This window comes from Brassica napus, chromosome A1 (assembly GCF_020379485.1).
Source record: "Brassica napus cultivar Da-Ae chromosome A1, Da-Ae, whole genome shotgun sequence".
NCBI lineage: Eukaryota > Viridiplantae > Streptophyta > Magnoliopsida > Brassicales > Brassicaceae > Brassica > Brassica napus.
The window spans coordinates 26,962,579-26,978,631 of record NC_063434.1 but is presented as its reverse complement, the minus strand read 5'-3'; the positions used below and the strand labels follow the sequence as shown (position 1 = coordinate 26,978,631).

The following is a 16,053-nucleotide window of genomic DNA, read 5'->3' as shown; positions in this document are numbered from 1 at the left end:
ATAATTATTTGGATCGGTTAAGTTATTTTGGTATGTTGAGTTATATATTTTTTCAGTGGAATTTTAATTATACTAAATCAGATTATATATAATTTAATTTAGTTTCTAAGATTTGTAAATATGTATTTTATAATTGATATAATTTGTTTTGGCTTAAATTTATGAGAAAAAGTTTAAGTGTTGATTAAAAGCTGTATAAGTGAATCAAATTTGTTTCTTTTAAAAACATGTGGATCATTAGAAATTTAGAACGTAATAGTAACCTAATTATTTTGTCAAATCTATACTATTATTTGAGAAGTGAAGTGTCATCTTCTCCATAATTTTAGTGAATTTACTTATTTGTCATATTTTTCATTATTTTAGGATAAATCATCATCTTAATTATTAATATTATTATTTAAATTTTATGTTAATATATATATATATATATTTATTTATTTATCATGATATTTAAGATAATTAATAAACATTAATTTATTCTACCGACATATATATATATACTATTATTTTTAAAAATGTATTTTAATATAAAGCTATCATCATATTAGAACATTTAATTAGTAAATAAATATTAACAGTTAATATTAACTGTCTACCGATATCATCATAATTACTATTTCTTATTATTGTTTAATGTAATATTTATATTTCTTATTATTTTTTTATTTATTATTAATGACACGTGTTATCTTTTAGAAGAAGTTTTTTTTTTGCTGATGTGGACGCTCTATGGAGCTTCAAAAGCTCCATTTTATTAGTATAGATACATTTTTCAGATAGATGTTTAATTTAGTTTTTTTCATTTTTTAATTATATATTTATGTATTCTAATTTTCTTTCTTTTATATCAGATGATAAATTATGATAAATGTTTAATGTAATATTTCTATTTCTTATATTGTATATTTACTTTTTATTTACTTTTCTTATATTGTATATTTACTTATTATTGTTTAATATCATATTTTTATTTCTTATATTATATATTTACTTATTATTTATTTTTCTTTATATGTATATTTATTTTTTGTTAATGTCACGTGTTATTTTTTAGAAAAAGTTTTTTTCGTTGATGTGGACGCCCTATAGAATCCTACGGAGCCTCAAAATCTCAACGTCCACTTAGTGGGTCTCATTTAATTTATTGGGCTTTAAGAGCACCCGCAACGCGGGTTCGTAATGAATCCTAAGCCCGATTACCTATGCAAATGACATATAAATAATATTAAAAAAATTTCGTAACCTAAGGATTGATCCTAAATTAAGACGTTGAAGGATCAAATCCTTAAGGACGTGGCAAGGCGGCTCCCTAAGAATGAATCATCTTTCGATTTCATTGAAACTCGATTCCTTTTCAGCTCTCATCAACGAATCGAATTCCTTGGCTTCCATAAACTAAGATTTCGAGATGGCTGCTGCTACTTCCTCTTCCCCAATATCCGTCCATGATTTCACAGTCAAGGTTCGAAATCTCTCTCCCTACGGATTGATTGAAAGTTGTTTTTCTAAATCAGAGTATCGAATTTCGTTGAACATAAATCGAGAGAAACTATGTGGTTCATGCTGAGATCCGAATTTTGAAAGCTAAAAAAAATATATAATTTCTGTTTTGGGGATTTTTCAGGACGCGAGGGGAAACGAAGTGGATCAAAGCATCTACAAGGGGAAGGTTCTGTTGATTGTCAACGTTGCTTCTCAGTGGTATATGTTTTCCCAATTTTCATTTCTTTTGCAAATTTTTTTTATATTATAATTTTAAATCTGAGTCGATTTCGATCAATGTTAATTAAGTAGTTTCTTTGGATCCTTTGTCTTTGATGCAGTGGCTTGACCAATTCGAACTATACTGAGCTTGCGCAGCTCTATCACAAGTACAAAGATCATGGTATACTTTCTTTGTGTGTTTTCTTTGTTTCTTCAATGAACCATATTTGTATAAATGACAATTGTGTGTTATAATGGTTTTTAGGGTTTGAGATCCTTGCATTCCCTTGTAACCAGTTTGGGAATCAAGAACCTGGTTCTAATGAAGAGATTGTTCAGTTTGCTTGTACCCGTTTCAAGGCTGAGTACCCCATTTTCGACAAGGTATCAACTTTTTCTTTGTTCTTGGGGGTATTAACTCCTGGTTTTAGTTTGAATCAGTTATCATTCCGTGGATGTATCCGGTTCTCCCAAGATGCCTCTAAATCTCGGTAATATGCTTCGCATACGGAGTCATGTTCGTGATAGGTATTTACATGAATGATTGAGATATGATTTAATCAAAAATATTTGGAACAAGTTTAGTAATGATGAAGATGAATAATAATTGTATGTTTACATTTAATTTTTCAATAAATGAATTTTAAATTTAAATGTTTTGCAAATTTTATAATTTTTAATTTCTAAGATTCAATTAAAAAAAAACTAAGGATTCCATAATGGATAACACCATTGGACATACAATTAGCATTAGAATCCTTAACTATTCAAACAAAACAAAAAACAAAACAAAAAAATACTATTATATTGCTAAGGACTCCGATGGTGGGTAACACCATTGGAGATGCTCTAATGATTACCATATCAGCCCATACGTTTTCTTTTTGAAACTAACCTTTTTTTCTTAATAGAAACAATTTTCATCTAATAACATTTTGACTTCGAGGGAAAGAAAAAAGGGTACAAAAGTCACAACACCAAGTTTTGGTGCGATTGGGGGAAGGACAATAACGTATAAATGGTAGTGTGCAAGAAGGTTTAATTATCTACATATATTTCTATGATGATGATGCGGGTTTAGGAAGATGTATATGTACGTAGGTTAGTTAATATTGCTTGATTGTTATATAGTACAACTCTCATCTCTACATGATTGTGAAGCCTTATCACTCTAGAGACATAAATGGTAGTGTATAGGATGTATGAGACAATTTGTACATAGATGCATATGTGTGTGTATATAGACTAGTATGAGAATGGATCATATGCATCTGTGTGTAGATTTATGTATAGACAGACGTCCATACAATGGGTTGATTAATATAAAAGACTTGAAGGTACCAACAATAAGTCAATAAATCGTGTCACCAAACAAAAGAAATCTACCATTTGTGTCCTGCCGCGTTGTTGGTAAGTAGATCAACTCAACTCGTTTAAATACTTTAATTTACACATAATTTCTACATAATCGTTATTTTCCCCTAAACTGAACTCAACTCGTTTATATTGTAAGCTTCGAATATTGTGCAATTTTTTTTGGAATTAGTTATTGTACCCTAAATCATACGACTCACTGACCTAAATGCTATAGCTGGCCTACTAAAATTATACTTTTCCACCATTTTCCAAATAATTACCAAGCTTATCGTAAATTAATGCATATATAGAACAATTCAAAACCAAAAGGTTAATACAGAGGATTAAAATTTCCAGTTTATCCCACAAAATAAAGTAACTAAACTAATAACTTTCAATCTAGAAAAGTAATACTCATCTTTTTCTTTGTTTTTTTTTCCATACTCGTTTGTTGCATTTACATACAAACTCGTTATATATATAGACCATAACTTCATCTATATATACACCAATTATAACAAGAACTAAGAACAAAAAATTGAACACAGATTTCTACCAAAAAAAAACAGTATCACAAAATGTCAAAGCTCATTCTTATCCTCCCCGCACAAATCCTCCTCCTCGCCATCTTTGCCTCCGCCGAAGACGGTGGATACTTTGCAAGCACAATGAACCCGAAACGCCTCCAGAAGGAGAAGCTCACTCATCTCCGAGTCTATTGGCATGACATCCGAAGCGGTCAAAACCCTAGTTCCATTATGATCCAACCGCCGGTTAAGAAGTACTCCTCAACCTACTTCGGATCAATCACAATGATAGATAACGCACTAACATCTGATGTGCCGATTAACTCTACAGTCGTGGGTCGGGCCCAAGGTTTCTACGCAGGAGCGGCCCAACGTCAGCTAGGTTTCTTGATGGCGATGACTTTCGCTTTCAAGACGGGGGAGTATAAAGGAAGTACGATCACGATTCTTGGTCGGAACACAGTGCTCTCTGAAGTTAGGGAAATGCCGGTGGTCGGAGGAAGTGGAATCTTCCGGTTCGCTAGAGGATATGTCGAGGCTAGGACTAAGTCGTTCGATCTAAAATTAGGAGATGCTAACGTTGAGTATAACTGTTTTGTCTTGCATTACTAAGATAATTAACCAAAATAAGAATGTGTCCTCTATGCACTTTTTATTTGATTTAAAATTATAATAAGAGTGACATTTTATGTTGAGTAATCTGTTATCTGATGTTATTTTGCTAAGATGATCGTTTCTAGCATTGTTTCTGTCCTTTGATAAATATATTTTAATGGTTTGGACCGATAAATAGTTTTTTTCTAAATGAAAAAATCATCTGTGTTAAAATTTCTCGATAAACATGTACAACGTTTTCAAAGTAGACCTTTATTGTATATTTTAAAAATAATCTGAATTTTACCAAATTAGTTGTTATTTTATCGTATATCATGCAAGAGAGCATGCATTGCACATGCATGTACTCATCACCATATAAATCGATATCTCTTTTTTTATCTCGTGGTCAAAAAGGTAAATACTCTGGTCTCAACATTTTTATTAAAAACTTAAAATAACCAATGACAACATAGTGTTTCGTTAACTCTTGTTTGTTTAGCAAGAGTATCAACTATATTTAGATAGTCTCTAGAGACAGAAAGGTGTAACTACAATTCCTTAATAACTCTGTGACGTCCTGTAACACGAAAGATGCCTCTGTGATACACAAGAGTATCATCAGCTATATTTAGATAGTCTCTAGAGACAGAAAGGTATAACTACAATTCCTTAATATATCTATGACGTCTTGTAGCACGAAGACTTAAAAGTGTCAACAATAAGTCCGATACATCGTGTCACCAAACAAAGAAATCTACCAGTTGTGTCATGCCGCGTTGTTGGTAATAAGTAGGCCAACTCAACTCGTTTAAATACTTAATTTACAAATATTTTTCATAACGTTTTACAATTTTTTTTTTTGAACATTCGTTTTACAATATTTAATACTTAGTAAAAGATTCGAAATTCAAAGACGCAAAGAACAAAACAAGAAAAGAGAAAGTCTCCTAAAAATAACAAAATGTAGAGCGTGAGAATAAAATCAATAACAAAAATGGCCTACGGCGAAAGTGTCATGAGAAAATATCTCAATTGGCTCATGATTTATTCGTTTGTATTTTATATTGTAAGCTTTGAATATACAATATTTTCAAAATCAATATTTTACCATAAATCATACGACTCACTGACTAATTAATGATAGAGTGCTATAGCTAGGCCAACTAAAATAATACTCCACAAAAAAAAAATTCCTAAAATTTCGTAGATTAATGCATATAACTCTTAACAAAAAAAAATACAGGGAACTAAAATTCCAGTTTATCCCACAAAAATAAACAAAACTAATAATTTTCAGTCTAAAAGATTTCTCAGCGAATGCCGTCTTTACTAATATATATATATATATATATATAGAGTAAAACTTCTATACATAAAATCACTATCTTTTTCCATACTCGTTTATTGCATCTATAAATAATCTCGTTGTATGTTTTATAATGATGCGTGTGTAGGAAGATGTCTATGTACGTAGGATAGTTACAAGATTGTTATAAAAATACAACTCTCATTTTCTACATGATTGTCAAGCCATATCACTCTCGAAACATACGTGGCTCAATATTAGTATGCATAGGATGTATGCGGATTTTAGTGCATATGCATGTTTATGTAGATTTAGTGAGAATGGATCATATGCATGTTTATGTGATTTATGCATAGAACATCTGTACAATGGGTTGATCGATATAGACTTGAAAGTATCAACAATAAGTCAATGAATGGTGTCACCAAACAAAAGAAATCTACCAGATCAACTCAATTCGTTTAAATACTTTAATTTACAAATAATTTCTACATCAATCTTTAGATTTAGCACATAACTTCATCAATATATATACATCCATTGTTAACAAGAACTGAGAACAAAACATAAACACAGATCTCTACAAAAGAAAACAGCTTATCACAAACATGTCAAAGGTCATTCTAATCCTCGCCGTACAAATCCTCCTTGTCACAACCTTTGCCTCCGCCGTAGACCGTGGAGACTTCGCAAGAACAATGAACCCGAAGCGCCTCCACATGAAAGAGAAACTCACTCATCTCCGAGTATACTGGCACGACATCATAAGCGGTCGAAACCCTAGTGCCATCGTGATTAAAAAGCATGTTGCGAAGCACTCCTTCGGATCAATCACAATGATAGACAACGCACTAACATCTGATGTGCCGATTAACTCTACTTTGGTGGGCCAGGCCCAAGGTTTCTACGCAGGAGCGTCCCAACATGAGACAAGTTTCTTGATGGCGATGAATTTCGCTTTCAAGACAGGGAAGTATAATGGAAGTACGATCACGATTCTTGGTCGGAACTCAATTTTTTCTGAGGTTAGGAAAATGTCGGTGGTCGGAGGAAGTGGGATCTTCCGATTCGCTAGAGGTTACGTCGAGCTTAGGACTAAATGGTTCGATCAACAATCAGGAGATGCCACCGTTGAGTATAACTGTTTTGTCTTGCATTACTAAGATAGTTGATTATAATAGTAATTAAGACTGTGTCCGCTATGTACTTCTTATTTTGATTTAAAATTATAATAAGAGTGCTATTTTATGTTTACTAATCTGTTGACTGATGTTATTGTGCTAAGATGATCGTTTCTAGCATTGTGTTTGTCCCTTGATAAACATATATTGTAATAATTTGGACTGAAATTTGATCTAGAAGTAAATAGTATGCTTCTAAATGAAAACATCATCAGCGTCGAATTTACAGATAAACTTTATACAGCGTTTTAAAACTAGACCTTAGTTTTATATTTAAAAATTATCTGAATTTTAGTTATTATTTTATCGCCTTTCATGCAAAAGAGCATACATTAACATCACTCTGCTCGAAGGTACCTTTGACCGCATGCATGTACTCATCTAGGTGAAACTTTTATCCGAGATCTCAGATCTGAATTCTATCCAAGATTTGATCTAGATCCGATCCGAAAATACGGATATCCAAAGGAAGCAAATTCAAATCCGGATAGTAAAATATTAGATCCGTCAAAACCGGATCCAGATCTGAATATCTTGATTTTTTAGTCTGGATATCCGGATCCGTAAGTATTATTAATAACTATTTTAAAAATAATAATATATATATAATAATTTTATTTAATATATTTTTATAATAGTATATGTAAATTTTGTAATATTATACATAGAAATAATTAAAAACATTATATATTATTTTATTTTTAAATTATTGTTAATATTTTATATATATTAATACTATTTATTTATTTATTTTAAGGATCCAAATCTAAATCCATATATCTGGTAGATATTATAACTTTTAGAAAGATATCCGACATCCGGATATCCGAAAACTCCAAATCCGGATAAAAATAGTAAAATTGTGGATTTAGCGGATAAGAATCCGGATTCGGATACCTTAAATTTGCATGGATACCCGATTCTTCCATGACTATACTCATCATATTAATAAAGTGAGAAATATAATAAGACCATCTTTAACCCTAAAACCCTTTTTGAGATCCTTAAGAAAATTTTAATAATAAATTAAACCTTAAGTGGGGTTAAGGATCTCTGTTAAGAAACTTCCATTTTTAGCGGTCCAATGGAGGTTTCTTAATTCGAGGTTCTTAAAAAAATTAATAATTTTTTTTAATAAAATTTATTTATTAAATAAAATATATTAAAAGATAACATTTAAAACATAAATTTAAAAAAAAACATGAAAATATAGATTAGTACAATAATCGAGAATAATTCGAAAACAAACTTCCGAACTCAGTTGATGTCTTCATTATGTCCAAATTTATGCCATATATGTTCAACCAAATCCGCTTTCAGTTGTTGATGCTTATGTTGATCACGAATTCTACTTCGAGCACCCATCATATTGGTGATATTTGAAGGGATATCCGTTTGAAAATCGAGATCGACATGTGAACTTCCGGGGTCGTCTCCGTGTTGGAACTCGGAAAGATTAGACAGAGTATATCCATCTCGTTCATCTTCCACTATCATATTATGGAGTATGATACATGCTCTCATAATATTCCCAATTTTGCCTTTGTCCCAAAAAAGTGCCGGGTTTTTAACAATTGCAAAGCGAGCTTGCAAGACTCCAAAAGCACGCTCGACATCTTTTCGGATAGCTTCTTGGTGTTTAGCAAATAAAACCGCTTTCGGCCCTTGTGGCTCCCGAATTGATTGGATAAAAGTAGCCCATTTCGGATAAATACCGTCGGTGAGATAGTAAGCCAAATGATACTCCCTTCCATTGACATAGTAAGTGACTGCCGGAGCGTGACCTTGTATTATATCATCAAAAACAGGTGAGCGGTCAAGAACATTGATATCATTTAAAGTACCTGGCGGTCCAAAAAACGCATGCCATATCCAGAGATCAAAAGAAGCAACCGCTTCTAAAACAATTGTGGGTTTTCCGGAACCACGTGAATATTGCCCTTTCCAAGCGGTGGGACAATTCTTCCACTCCCAATGCATACAATCGATGCTTCCTATCATACCGGGAAATCCACGGAACTCACCAACTTCAAGTAGACGTTGAAGATCAGCCGGTGTTGGTCTTCTTAGGTACTCTTCACCGAATAAATTTATTATTTCTTCGACAAAATGTTCTACACATGAACGAGTAGTTGTTTCACCGAGTCGGAGGTATTCGTCAACAGCATCAGCGGCGTTACCGTATGCCAAGACACGAATGGCTGCTGTACACTTTTGAAGTGGAGAGAGACTAAGCCGGCCGAGAGCATCTTCCTTTTGTCGAAAGAATTCAACTTCATTGGAGAGTCGATCAACAACACGCATGAACAATGGTTTGTTCATTCTGAATCGCCGTCGGAATAGATTAGAAGGATAAGTTGGGGTTTCACTGAAATAATCTTCCCATAAACGTACATTGCCTTCTTCACGGTTCCTTTCGATGTGAACTCGTTTTTTCCTCTTTTTTTTTGGACTTCTTGATCACCATGATTAATGGCTAAACTCTCGAAAGTTTGATCAAAATATTGATCAACATACCGATCAAAATATTGATCAAAACTTTCACCATCTTGTACATCAAACGTATTATGGGATGAAGAGTCGGTGATCAGATGAAAGTGTGATGGTAAAGAGAAGACTCGGTGATCAGATGAAACTTGTTGGTGAAAAAAAGGAGAGTGTGTTGGTGAAGAGAAAGGGAGTGTGTTCGATCACTTTGTAAAAAAATACTTCATGTCTCAATACTTTATATAGAGAAGGAGAGAAGCATAAAGTTTCGTGACATATAAATTATATATATAAATCTGCATAAGCAACATAAAAATCTCGTGACTTAAAGTTACATACAGACAAACATAAAGTCCACAAACAGACATATCACAACTGTAATCTCGTGACTTCTCTAGTGGCATTGTGTCTCTGACCTCTTCCCGTGACATGTTTAACCAAACATCTCGTGACTTCTCTTGTGGCATTGTGACTACTCGCATTCATCTTGTGACTTCTCTCTGCAATCTTGTGACTTCTCTTGACTCTCTGTATACAATCAGACAGAAGCATCAAACAAAAACATACAGAAAGAGATGCAATCGTAAATGGAAACAGGAAGTGGTCAAGAGAAATGATACATGAAACTGATACATAAACATCAAACAGAAACTGATACATGAAGCACATACAACATAACATCAAACCGATACATGAAACAGAAACAAGAAATATGAAACATGAAACAAAAGCATCAAACCGAAACATCCCATTAAGAAACATTTAAACATGCGACAGAACCATCAACCAGAAGCATCCAGCATCTCTGTAAGAAGCTTACTCTTCAGTGCTTCTTCTTTTTCAGAAAGTGGTTCTTTTTTTGTAATGAGACTGTCAAGCAGTCTCATTTTGGAAACTCTCTCTGTCAAGACAAGGTCTTTCTCTTTAATTGAGCACAACTTGCCAAACTTCTCATCAGCCTCCTTATCTACTATTGGTTTCTTTGCAGAAGCTGCTTTCGCAGCCTTAACACCAGCAGGACGTTTGGTAGGTAGATCATCGACATTGATAGTAGCTTGAGAGCTTTCTGTTTCTGCTCCATCCTCGCATTTTCTCTTCTTAGCGCTTCCACCAAGCTTACTACTAGCATGCTCACACCATTTCTGGTCATAGCGGAGCTCCTCCCAAGCATGGTGAAGGTTGAATTTAATCTTCTGATCATTGAAAAAAATTTCGTGTGCGAGTTTCACAACATCACTCTCACTCTGACCACTTGTTTTCTGTCTTGTTGCAGCCGCATAGGAACCACAGAACTTGCAGACAACATCGTTGATCTTCTGCCACCTTTGCTTGCATTGAAGAGCTCCTCGCTTATCTCCACTTTCCACCTTCGGACTAGCTGCATAGTAGGCTGCAATGCGGTTCCAGAATGTGCCTGCTTTCTGCTCATTGCTCACGACAGGATCTTTACTGGTGTTTAACCAGGCGCTTATGAGCACAAGATCATCAGAAGGAGTCCATTTCTTTCTTTCTTTGCGCTGTGTAGATGACTCTTCACAGAAACTTGAAGTTTCTGTACATTGAGTGCTGAAGACAGGGACTTGTGATGAGCTCTCCCAAGGAAACGATTGAGGAATGACACTATCTTGTTGACTGGTCAGAAGGTCAACAAAATTCGTGTGATCCATATTGTAATACGGAAGAGCAGAGAGAAGGAAGAAAAAAAGAATATGAAAAGAAAGAGCAGAAGCTTTTGTTGGAATATGAAAAGAAAGAACAAAAGATTTATAGATGAAAAGAGAAGATGTGGTTAGATACGGGAGAGTAATTGTCTTTACTCTTTCTCAAGAGAAGATTTGAGCTGAGAAGACATGTAACTACCATATTTATTACCTAACCACATCCTATTACAACACTAAAACAAGCATTCATCACAAAGCATTCATTAAACTAACCACTTGTGACAAGCATTCATCACTCTACCTACTAACCACTAACCCAAGCATTCATCCTAACTCTAACAAGCATTCATCAGTCGCAAGCAAGAAATTAAAGTCGATTTTTGCACACATACCTCACCCACAGTTTGCACTGAACTTCAAAAAAGAACTCCTTCTGGTTGTGACTTCAGTCGGAGGACCTCATGTCCAGAGCTCAAACTCCCTGTCATAATTAACAAGACAATCAACTTAAGACAATCAACTTAAGATCAAACAATATGATAGTCTAAACCAGTTTGCTAGCTAACAATTAAATTGAAAACACAAGAATGAAGTGAGAAAGTTAGTACATACACGGGAAGTCATGGGTTTGAACCATTCTTCACTCGGAGAAGATGAGAACCGACAGAGCAGATGCGGTGGGCTCCGAGAGAGTAGTCGATTGTGGTGGGTTTCGATCCATCTTCTAACGGAGACAAGTCAGAGGAGTCGCGCTTAGGAGACAAGACGGAGGAGTAAGAGGAGTCGCGGTGAGGAGACAAGACGGAGGAGTCAGAGGAGTCACGGTGAGGAGTCTTCGTGAGGAGACAAGACGGACGAGTCAAAGGAGTCGCGGTGAGGAGACAAGACGGAGGAGTCGCGGTGAGGAACGAGAGAGGCGTCGATTGTGATGGATTTTAGACCCTTCTTCCGACGGAGAAAACAAGACAAGACGGAGGAGCCGCGTTGAGGACCGAGAGAGTCGTCGTCCGTGGTGGGTTTCGATCCTTCTAATCACGGCGAAGACGGAGGAGACGTCGAGTGGACCGACAGAATCGTCGTTTCCGTCGTCGGTTTTGATCATTTTCTTTTCGCGGAGAAAACAAGAACAAAACGGTTACAAAATAAATTAGAAGAAAGAAAGGAAAGAAAAAGAAAAAAAATACAAATAAATGAGCAGCTGACACGTGTTTTAATAACCCTTGATATTTTCGGTCACCAAATCAACCCACTAAGGATCGATTATCTAGCATTTATTTGTTTTCCATTTAATTAAATCAACATTAATGCTTAAGGATCTCGTTAAGGACCACAAATCCTCCGCGTTAAAGATGGTCTAAGAACTTTTGATATATCTCTTTTTATCTCGTGGTCATAAAAAGGTAAAAACACTCTGCTCGAAGGTACCTTGACCACATGCATGTACTCTTGATATTAATAAAGTAAGAAATATAATAAGAACTTTTGATAGTATATCTTTTTATCTCGTGGACATAAAAAGGTAAAAACACTCTGCTCAAAGGTAACACCACCCATAACAAAGTGAAAAGTCAAGAGAAAAAAATATATTTTTACCGGTGAGGTTTTTTTTCTGAAAATCAAAGTATTCAGTATGAAGATCAAAGAACAAATTATGATTAGAGAAATTTAAATTCCCTATAGGTTTGACAAAAAAATTCCCGTATAAGTTTACTTTTTATTTTATTATAATTGATGAGGTTATGTACCTCACTGTCTTGTTCGTTTGCGTATTTTGTTCGTCCAGAGGTTATTTGGTAATATTTTGATGTTGTGGATCTATGCTGCTTTTGTTCACGATTTAGAAACTGTAATTTTTTTTTTGTAATAGACCTGCTTAAAGCCATTTTAAATATTATTTACTAAGTAAAACATTGCTTATAATAATTATTTTATTTTAAAACACTATATTCATTCATTTATTGTTCATTAGATACTGGTTATGAAAGTCTCACTTTCACTTACATTTACATTTACGCATTGTCTTGTCAACTCAACTGGAACCGCATTAAGAGCATCTCCAATGTAAAATTTCATTTTTTCCTTTAAAATGGAGTAAAAGTGAAAATGGAGTAAAATTGCTCCAATCCTACTCCATTTCTCACTCTATAATGGAGTGATGAACAAACAAAAAAAAGATTACTCCATTTATGGAGTAAATTTTATTATAGAGTGAGATATGTAGTTGGGTTGGAGCATTCCTTACTCCATATTCACTTTTACTCCATTTTAGAGGAAAAAAATAGAGTAGGGATGGAGATGCCCTAACATCACAGATTATCCAATTAAAAGATGCAAAAAAGGTTAGGGTCAATTCAGCTCTGATATCATATTAGATATGAATTTATTATGGATTTCAAATTCAAAACCAATTGACAGAAAGTGCACTAGCATAACCCTTTATATATTAGTGTTTTTCCTTTAAATTTTTGATCCGGATACAATATCCCTTATAAAAAGTAAAAAAAAGTGAAGCAAGGAGAATGATATCTGAGACCACTCCATAAATTTCCACCAGTCCTTCCCTTCATTGATGGCATTAATCAACTGTGTTGAATCTGATCCAAAGCAAACTTCTCTCAGACCCAACTAGTTGCAACGGGTGATAGCTTCCCTCAGCGCCAGTCCCTTCCTTTATTATTACAGATTATTATTATTATTATTATTATTATTATTATTATTATTATTATTATTATTATTATTATTATTATTATTATTATAATATGTGTATATACATATACATTTTAATAGTTATATACATAAATATAAATATATATATGTTTATTTATCAACAGTGATAGTTTTACTTTTACACATGGTGATCTATTTAATCTTTTAGTCAGATGTGCATACACAATTCATTGATATCGTAAATTTGTAATTTATATATTAACTAGGTGTTTTGCCCGCAATGCGGGCTTAAACATTTTCATAATTTTTAAAAAGTTCTTTGTAAACTATATTTATAATTTTAGTAAAAAAATTATTTGATTAATATTTAATTATATAATTTATGTTTTTAACTTTTTACTAAAATACTTTTTCAGATAACAATACAATATATATATATATATATATAAATTATCCTTTTTAATTATATTTTTAGATTTTGGTTAATTCAATATTTTATTTTTAATTATATAATTAAGAATTTTATTTGATTAATATTTAGTTATATAATTCACGTTTTTAACTTTTTACTAAAAGACTTTTTCAGATAACAATACAATATATACATAATTATCTCTTTTCAAAATTATATTTTCAGATTTTAGATAATTCTTACTATTTTTAATTTTAATCAATTATCTAATCAAATAAATTAAAATTTCGTTTTTATTTTTTAATTTAATTATATATTTTATTCATTAAGGGTATAAATGATATTAACTACTCTAACTTTTAACGTGAGAGCTTGATTTCAAAAATTTACTTCGCAAATAATAGTATAGATAGATATATTTATATAGCTATATATGCACGTACGTATGATAAATATAGTTTACACTAAATTAATCATTTCCAACACTATTGAACTAGATGCACGTTTTCCTCTCTTTGTTTTGCACACACCTTTTCATTTCCACAATCAGATTTATAAAAGCAAAAAGTGTACACCATTTTTATTCAGCTTTTTGTTTCCAAATACATTTTATAGAGAAAATTCCATAAAATACAAAATACATAAGCCCAAATTTGCTGCTCCCCCCCCCAAAAAAAAAACATACTAATCCCAATACATAACTGTTAATATTATCAATAGACATGTTATAATTCTCTATTTTCCAAGTCATATATATGGCCGGCTCTAGAATAATACATATAATTCAATTTCTTACAATAGATTTATATATATATCAAGACAACCTAGAAAAAAAAAATCTCAACCAGGGTAAATTATGATCTTCCAAACGTAACATAATAAAACCATATTGTAATGGATTAATCAAATACTCTCTAAAAGAGCCATTAATAATTAGTATCCATTGTCTACAAAACGATAATTAATATCTACGCCTTCCTCTTCTATAAATACGCACACACACACTCGTTATATACAGCACAAACGTTCAGCTACATGCACAAAGAACCACAAACATGACTAAGCTCATCCTTATCCTTGTCGCAGAAATTTTCCTCCTCACCGCCATTGCTTCAGCTGGAGATGACTTCGCAAGAACCATGAACAAAAAACTCATCGACCTCCCAAAACATGAGACACTCACCCATCTCCGGCTCTACTGGCACGACTCAATAGGCGGTCAAAACCCTAGTACCGTCAGGATCCAACAACCGGTCTCGAATTCCTCCTTATTCGGATCCATCTCCATGACGGACGATGCGTTGACAACGGATGTGATGAAGAACTCGACCGTGGTTGGTCAGGCCCAAGGGATTTATGCTGGAGCGGCCCAAGGAGAGATAAGTTTATTGATGGTGTTGAACTTTGCTTTCAAAACCGGGAAGTATAACGGGAGTACGATCACGATCCTTGGTAGGAACCCTGTGATGGAAAAGGTTAGGGAAATGCCGGTGGTCGGAGGAAGCGGGATGTTCCGGTTTGCTAGAGGTTATGTCGAGGCTCGGACCAAGTTTGTTGATCTCAAGTCCGGCGTAGCCATTGTTGAGTATAACTGTTATGTCTTGCATTACTAATCATAACTATGCTTTTGTTCGTTTGTAATGTTGTTAAGTAACATTTGCATTTGACGAATGTTATTGTCTGTTTTCCTTTTTGTTGTTGTATGTCATGTTGTGTACCGTGGTGTGATCGTTGTGGGAATGTTCTTTTTTTGTAGTTATAATGGTCTTGATCTATGAATAAATAAACTGAAGTTGTTGAATATGTATATGGAACAAGCCATTTTGGGTCATGCTTAAGTAGGTGGTTTTTATTAAGGAAAGTTCTCTAGTATATATTCCCATTTAAATAATTTTGGAATGATCATGAGCACAATCATGATCTAATCAAACCTTATAGTATAAATACTTTGTTGTTTAAGAAGATTTTTGTCAAAGTGGCAATATTAGTATCCAGTATTCAGAGAAGGATTCTTAGATCCGAAGAAATTGTCTTAACAGTAATTGACTAATTGGTCTCAGATTTGTAAGAAAAAAATTCCAACAAAAGCTCAACATTCTTTTTTTTTTTGTCACGAATAAACTTCATTAAAACTAAAAGTAGGGAATGAGCC

The 16,053-nt window shown here is 33.4% G+C and overlaps 6 protein-coding genes across 6 annotated transcripts; 4 read left to right on the top strand and 2 right to left on the bottom strand.

Annotated features, from left to right (window-relative positions):
* Nucleotides 1-1,217: 1,217 nt before the first annotated feature.
* LOC125577831 (probable phospholipid hydroperoxide glutathione peroxidase 6, mitochondrial) lies at nucleotides 1,218-2,361 on the top strand. Its single transcript, XM_048739751.1, has 4 exons — nucleotides 1,218-1,465; nucleotides 1,628-1,704; nucleotides 1,827-1,888; nucleotides 1,973-2,361. Exons 1-4 carry the CDS (start codon nucleotides 1,412-1,414, stop codon nucleotides 2,200-2,202), a joined length of 423 nt encoding a protein of 140 aa, XP_048595708.1. The 5' UTR covers nucleotides 1,218-1,411; the 3' UTR covers nucleotides 2,203-2,361.
* A 219-nt stretch (nucleotides 2,362-2,580) lies between these two features.
* On the top strand, nucleotides 2,581-4,289 carry LOC106347588 (dirigent protein 22-like). Its single transcript, XM_022688355.2, has one exon. The coding sequence runs from the start codon at nucleotides 3,642-3,644 to the stop codon at nucleotides 4,200-4,202; it is 561 nt and encodes a 186-aa protein (XP_022544076.2). The 5' UTR covers nucleotides 2,581-3,641; the 3' UTR covers nucleotides 4,203-4,289.
* Nucleotides 4,290-5,980: 1,691 nt separating this feature from the next.
* On the top strand, nucleotides 5,981-6,747 carry LOC106347589 (dirigent protein 22-like). The gene has a single exon (XM_022688352.2). It carries the CDS (start codon nucleotides 6,102-6,104, stop codon nucleotides 6,654-6,656), a length of 555 nt encoding a protein of 184 aa, XP_022544073.2. The 5' UTR covers nucleotides 5,981-6,101; the 3' UTR covers nucleotides 6,657-6,747.
* A 1,052-nt stretch (nucleotides 6,748-7,799) lies between these two features.
* LOC125577827 (putative nuclease HARBI1) lies at nucleotides 7,800-12,197 on the bottom strand. The gene is made up of 3 exons (XM_048739743.1): nucleotides 11,435-12,197; nucleotides 11,215-11,303; nucleotides 7,800-9,689 (listed from the first exon to the last, which is right to left on the bottom strand). Exon 3 carries the CDS (start codon nucleotides 8,994-8,996, stop codon nucleotides 7,932-7,934), a length of 1,065 nt encoding a protein of 354 aa, XP_048595700.1. The 5' UTR covers nucleotides 8,997-9,689; nucleotides 11,215-11,303; nucleotides 11,435-12,197; the 3' UTR covers nucleotides 7,800-7,931.
* Nucleotides 9,944-10,828, bottom strand: LOC111202616 (glutathione S-transferase T3-like). Its single transcript, XM_048742055.1, has one exon. The coding sequence runs from the start codon at nucleotides 10,826-10,828 to the stop codon at nucleotides 9,944-9,946; it is 885 nt and encodes a 294-aa protein (XP_048598012.1).
* Nucleotides 12,198-14,903: 2,706 nt separating the features above from the next.
* Nucleotides 14,904-15,704, top strand: LOC106347591 (dirigent protein 3-like). Its single transcript, XM_013787161.3, has one exon. The coding sequence runs from the start codon at nucleotides 14,957-14,959 to the stop codon at nucleotides 15,512-15,514; it is 558 nt and encodes a 185-aa protein (XP_013642615.2). The 5' UTR covers nucleotides 14,904-14,956; the 3' UTR covers nucleotides 15,515-15,704.
* Nucleotides 15,705-16,053: the final 349 nt, after the last annotated feature.

Coding starts and splice junctions, on each gene's coding strand:
- LOC125577827 (XM_048739743.1), bottom strand. CDS start 8,996: ATGAACAAACCATTGTTCATGCGTGTTGTTGATCGACTCTCCAATGAA.
- LOC111202616 (XM_048742055.1), bottom strand. CDS start 10,828: ATGGATCACACGAATTTTGTTGACCTTCTGACCAGTCAACAAGATAGT.
- LOC125577831 (XM_048739751.1), top strand. CDS start 1,412: ATGGCTGCTGCTACTTCCTCTTCCCCAATATCCGTCCATGATTTCACA. Junction 1,466..1,627: donor TCCATGATTTCACAGTCAAG/GTTCGAAATCTC, acceptor GGGATTTTTCAG/GACGCGAGGGGAAACGAAGT. Junction 1,889..1,972: donor TCACAAGTACAAAGATCATG/GTATACTTTCTT, acceptor AATGGTTTTTAG/GGTTTGAGATCCTTGCATTC.
- LOC106347588 (XM_022688355.2), top strand. CDS start 3,642: ATGTCAAAGCTCATTCTTATCCTCCCCGCACAAATCCTCCTCCTCGCC.
- LOC106347589 (XM_022688352.2), top strand. CDS start 6,102: ATGTCAAAGGTCATTCTAATCCTCGCCGTACAAATCCTCCTTGTCACA.
- LOC106347591 (XM_013787161.3), top strand. CDS start 14,957: ATGACTAAGCTCATCCTTATCCTTGTCGCAGAAATTTTCCTCCTCACC.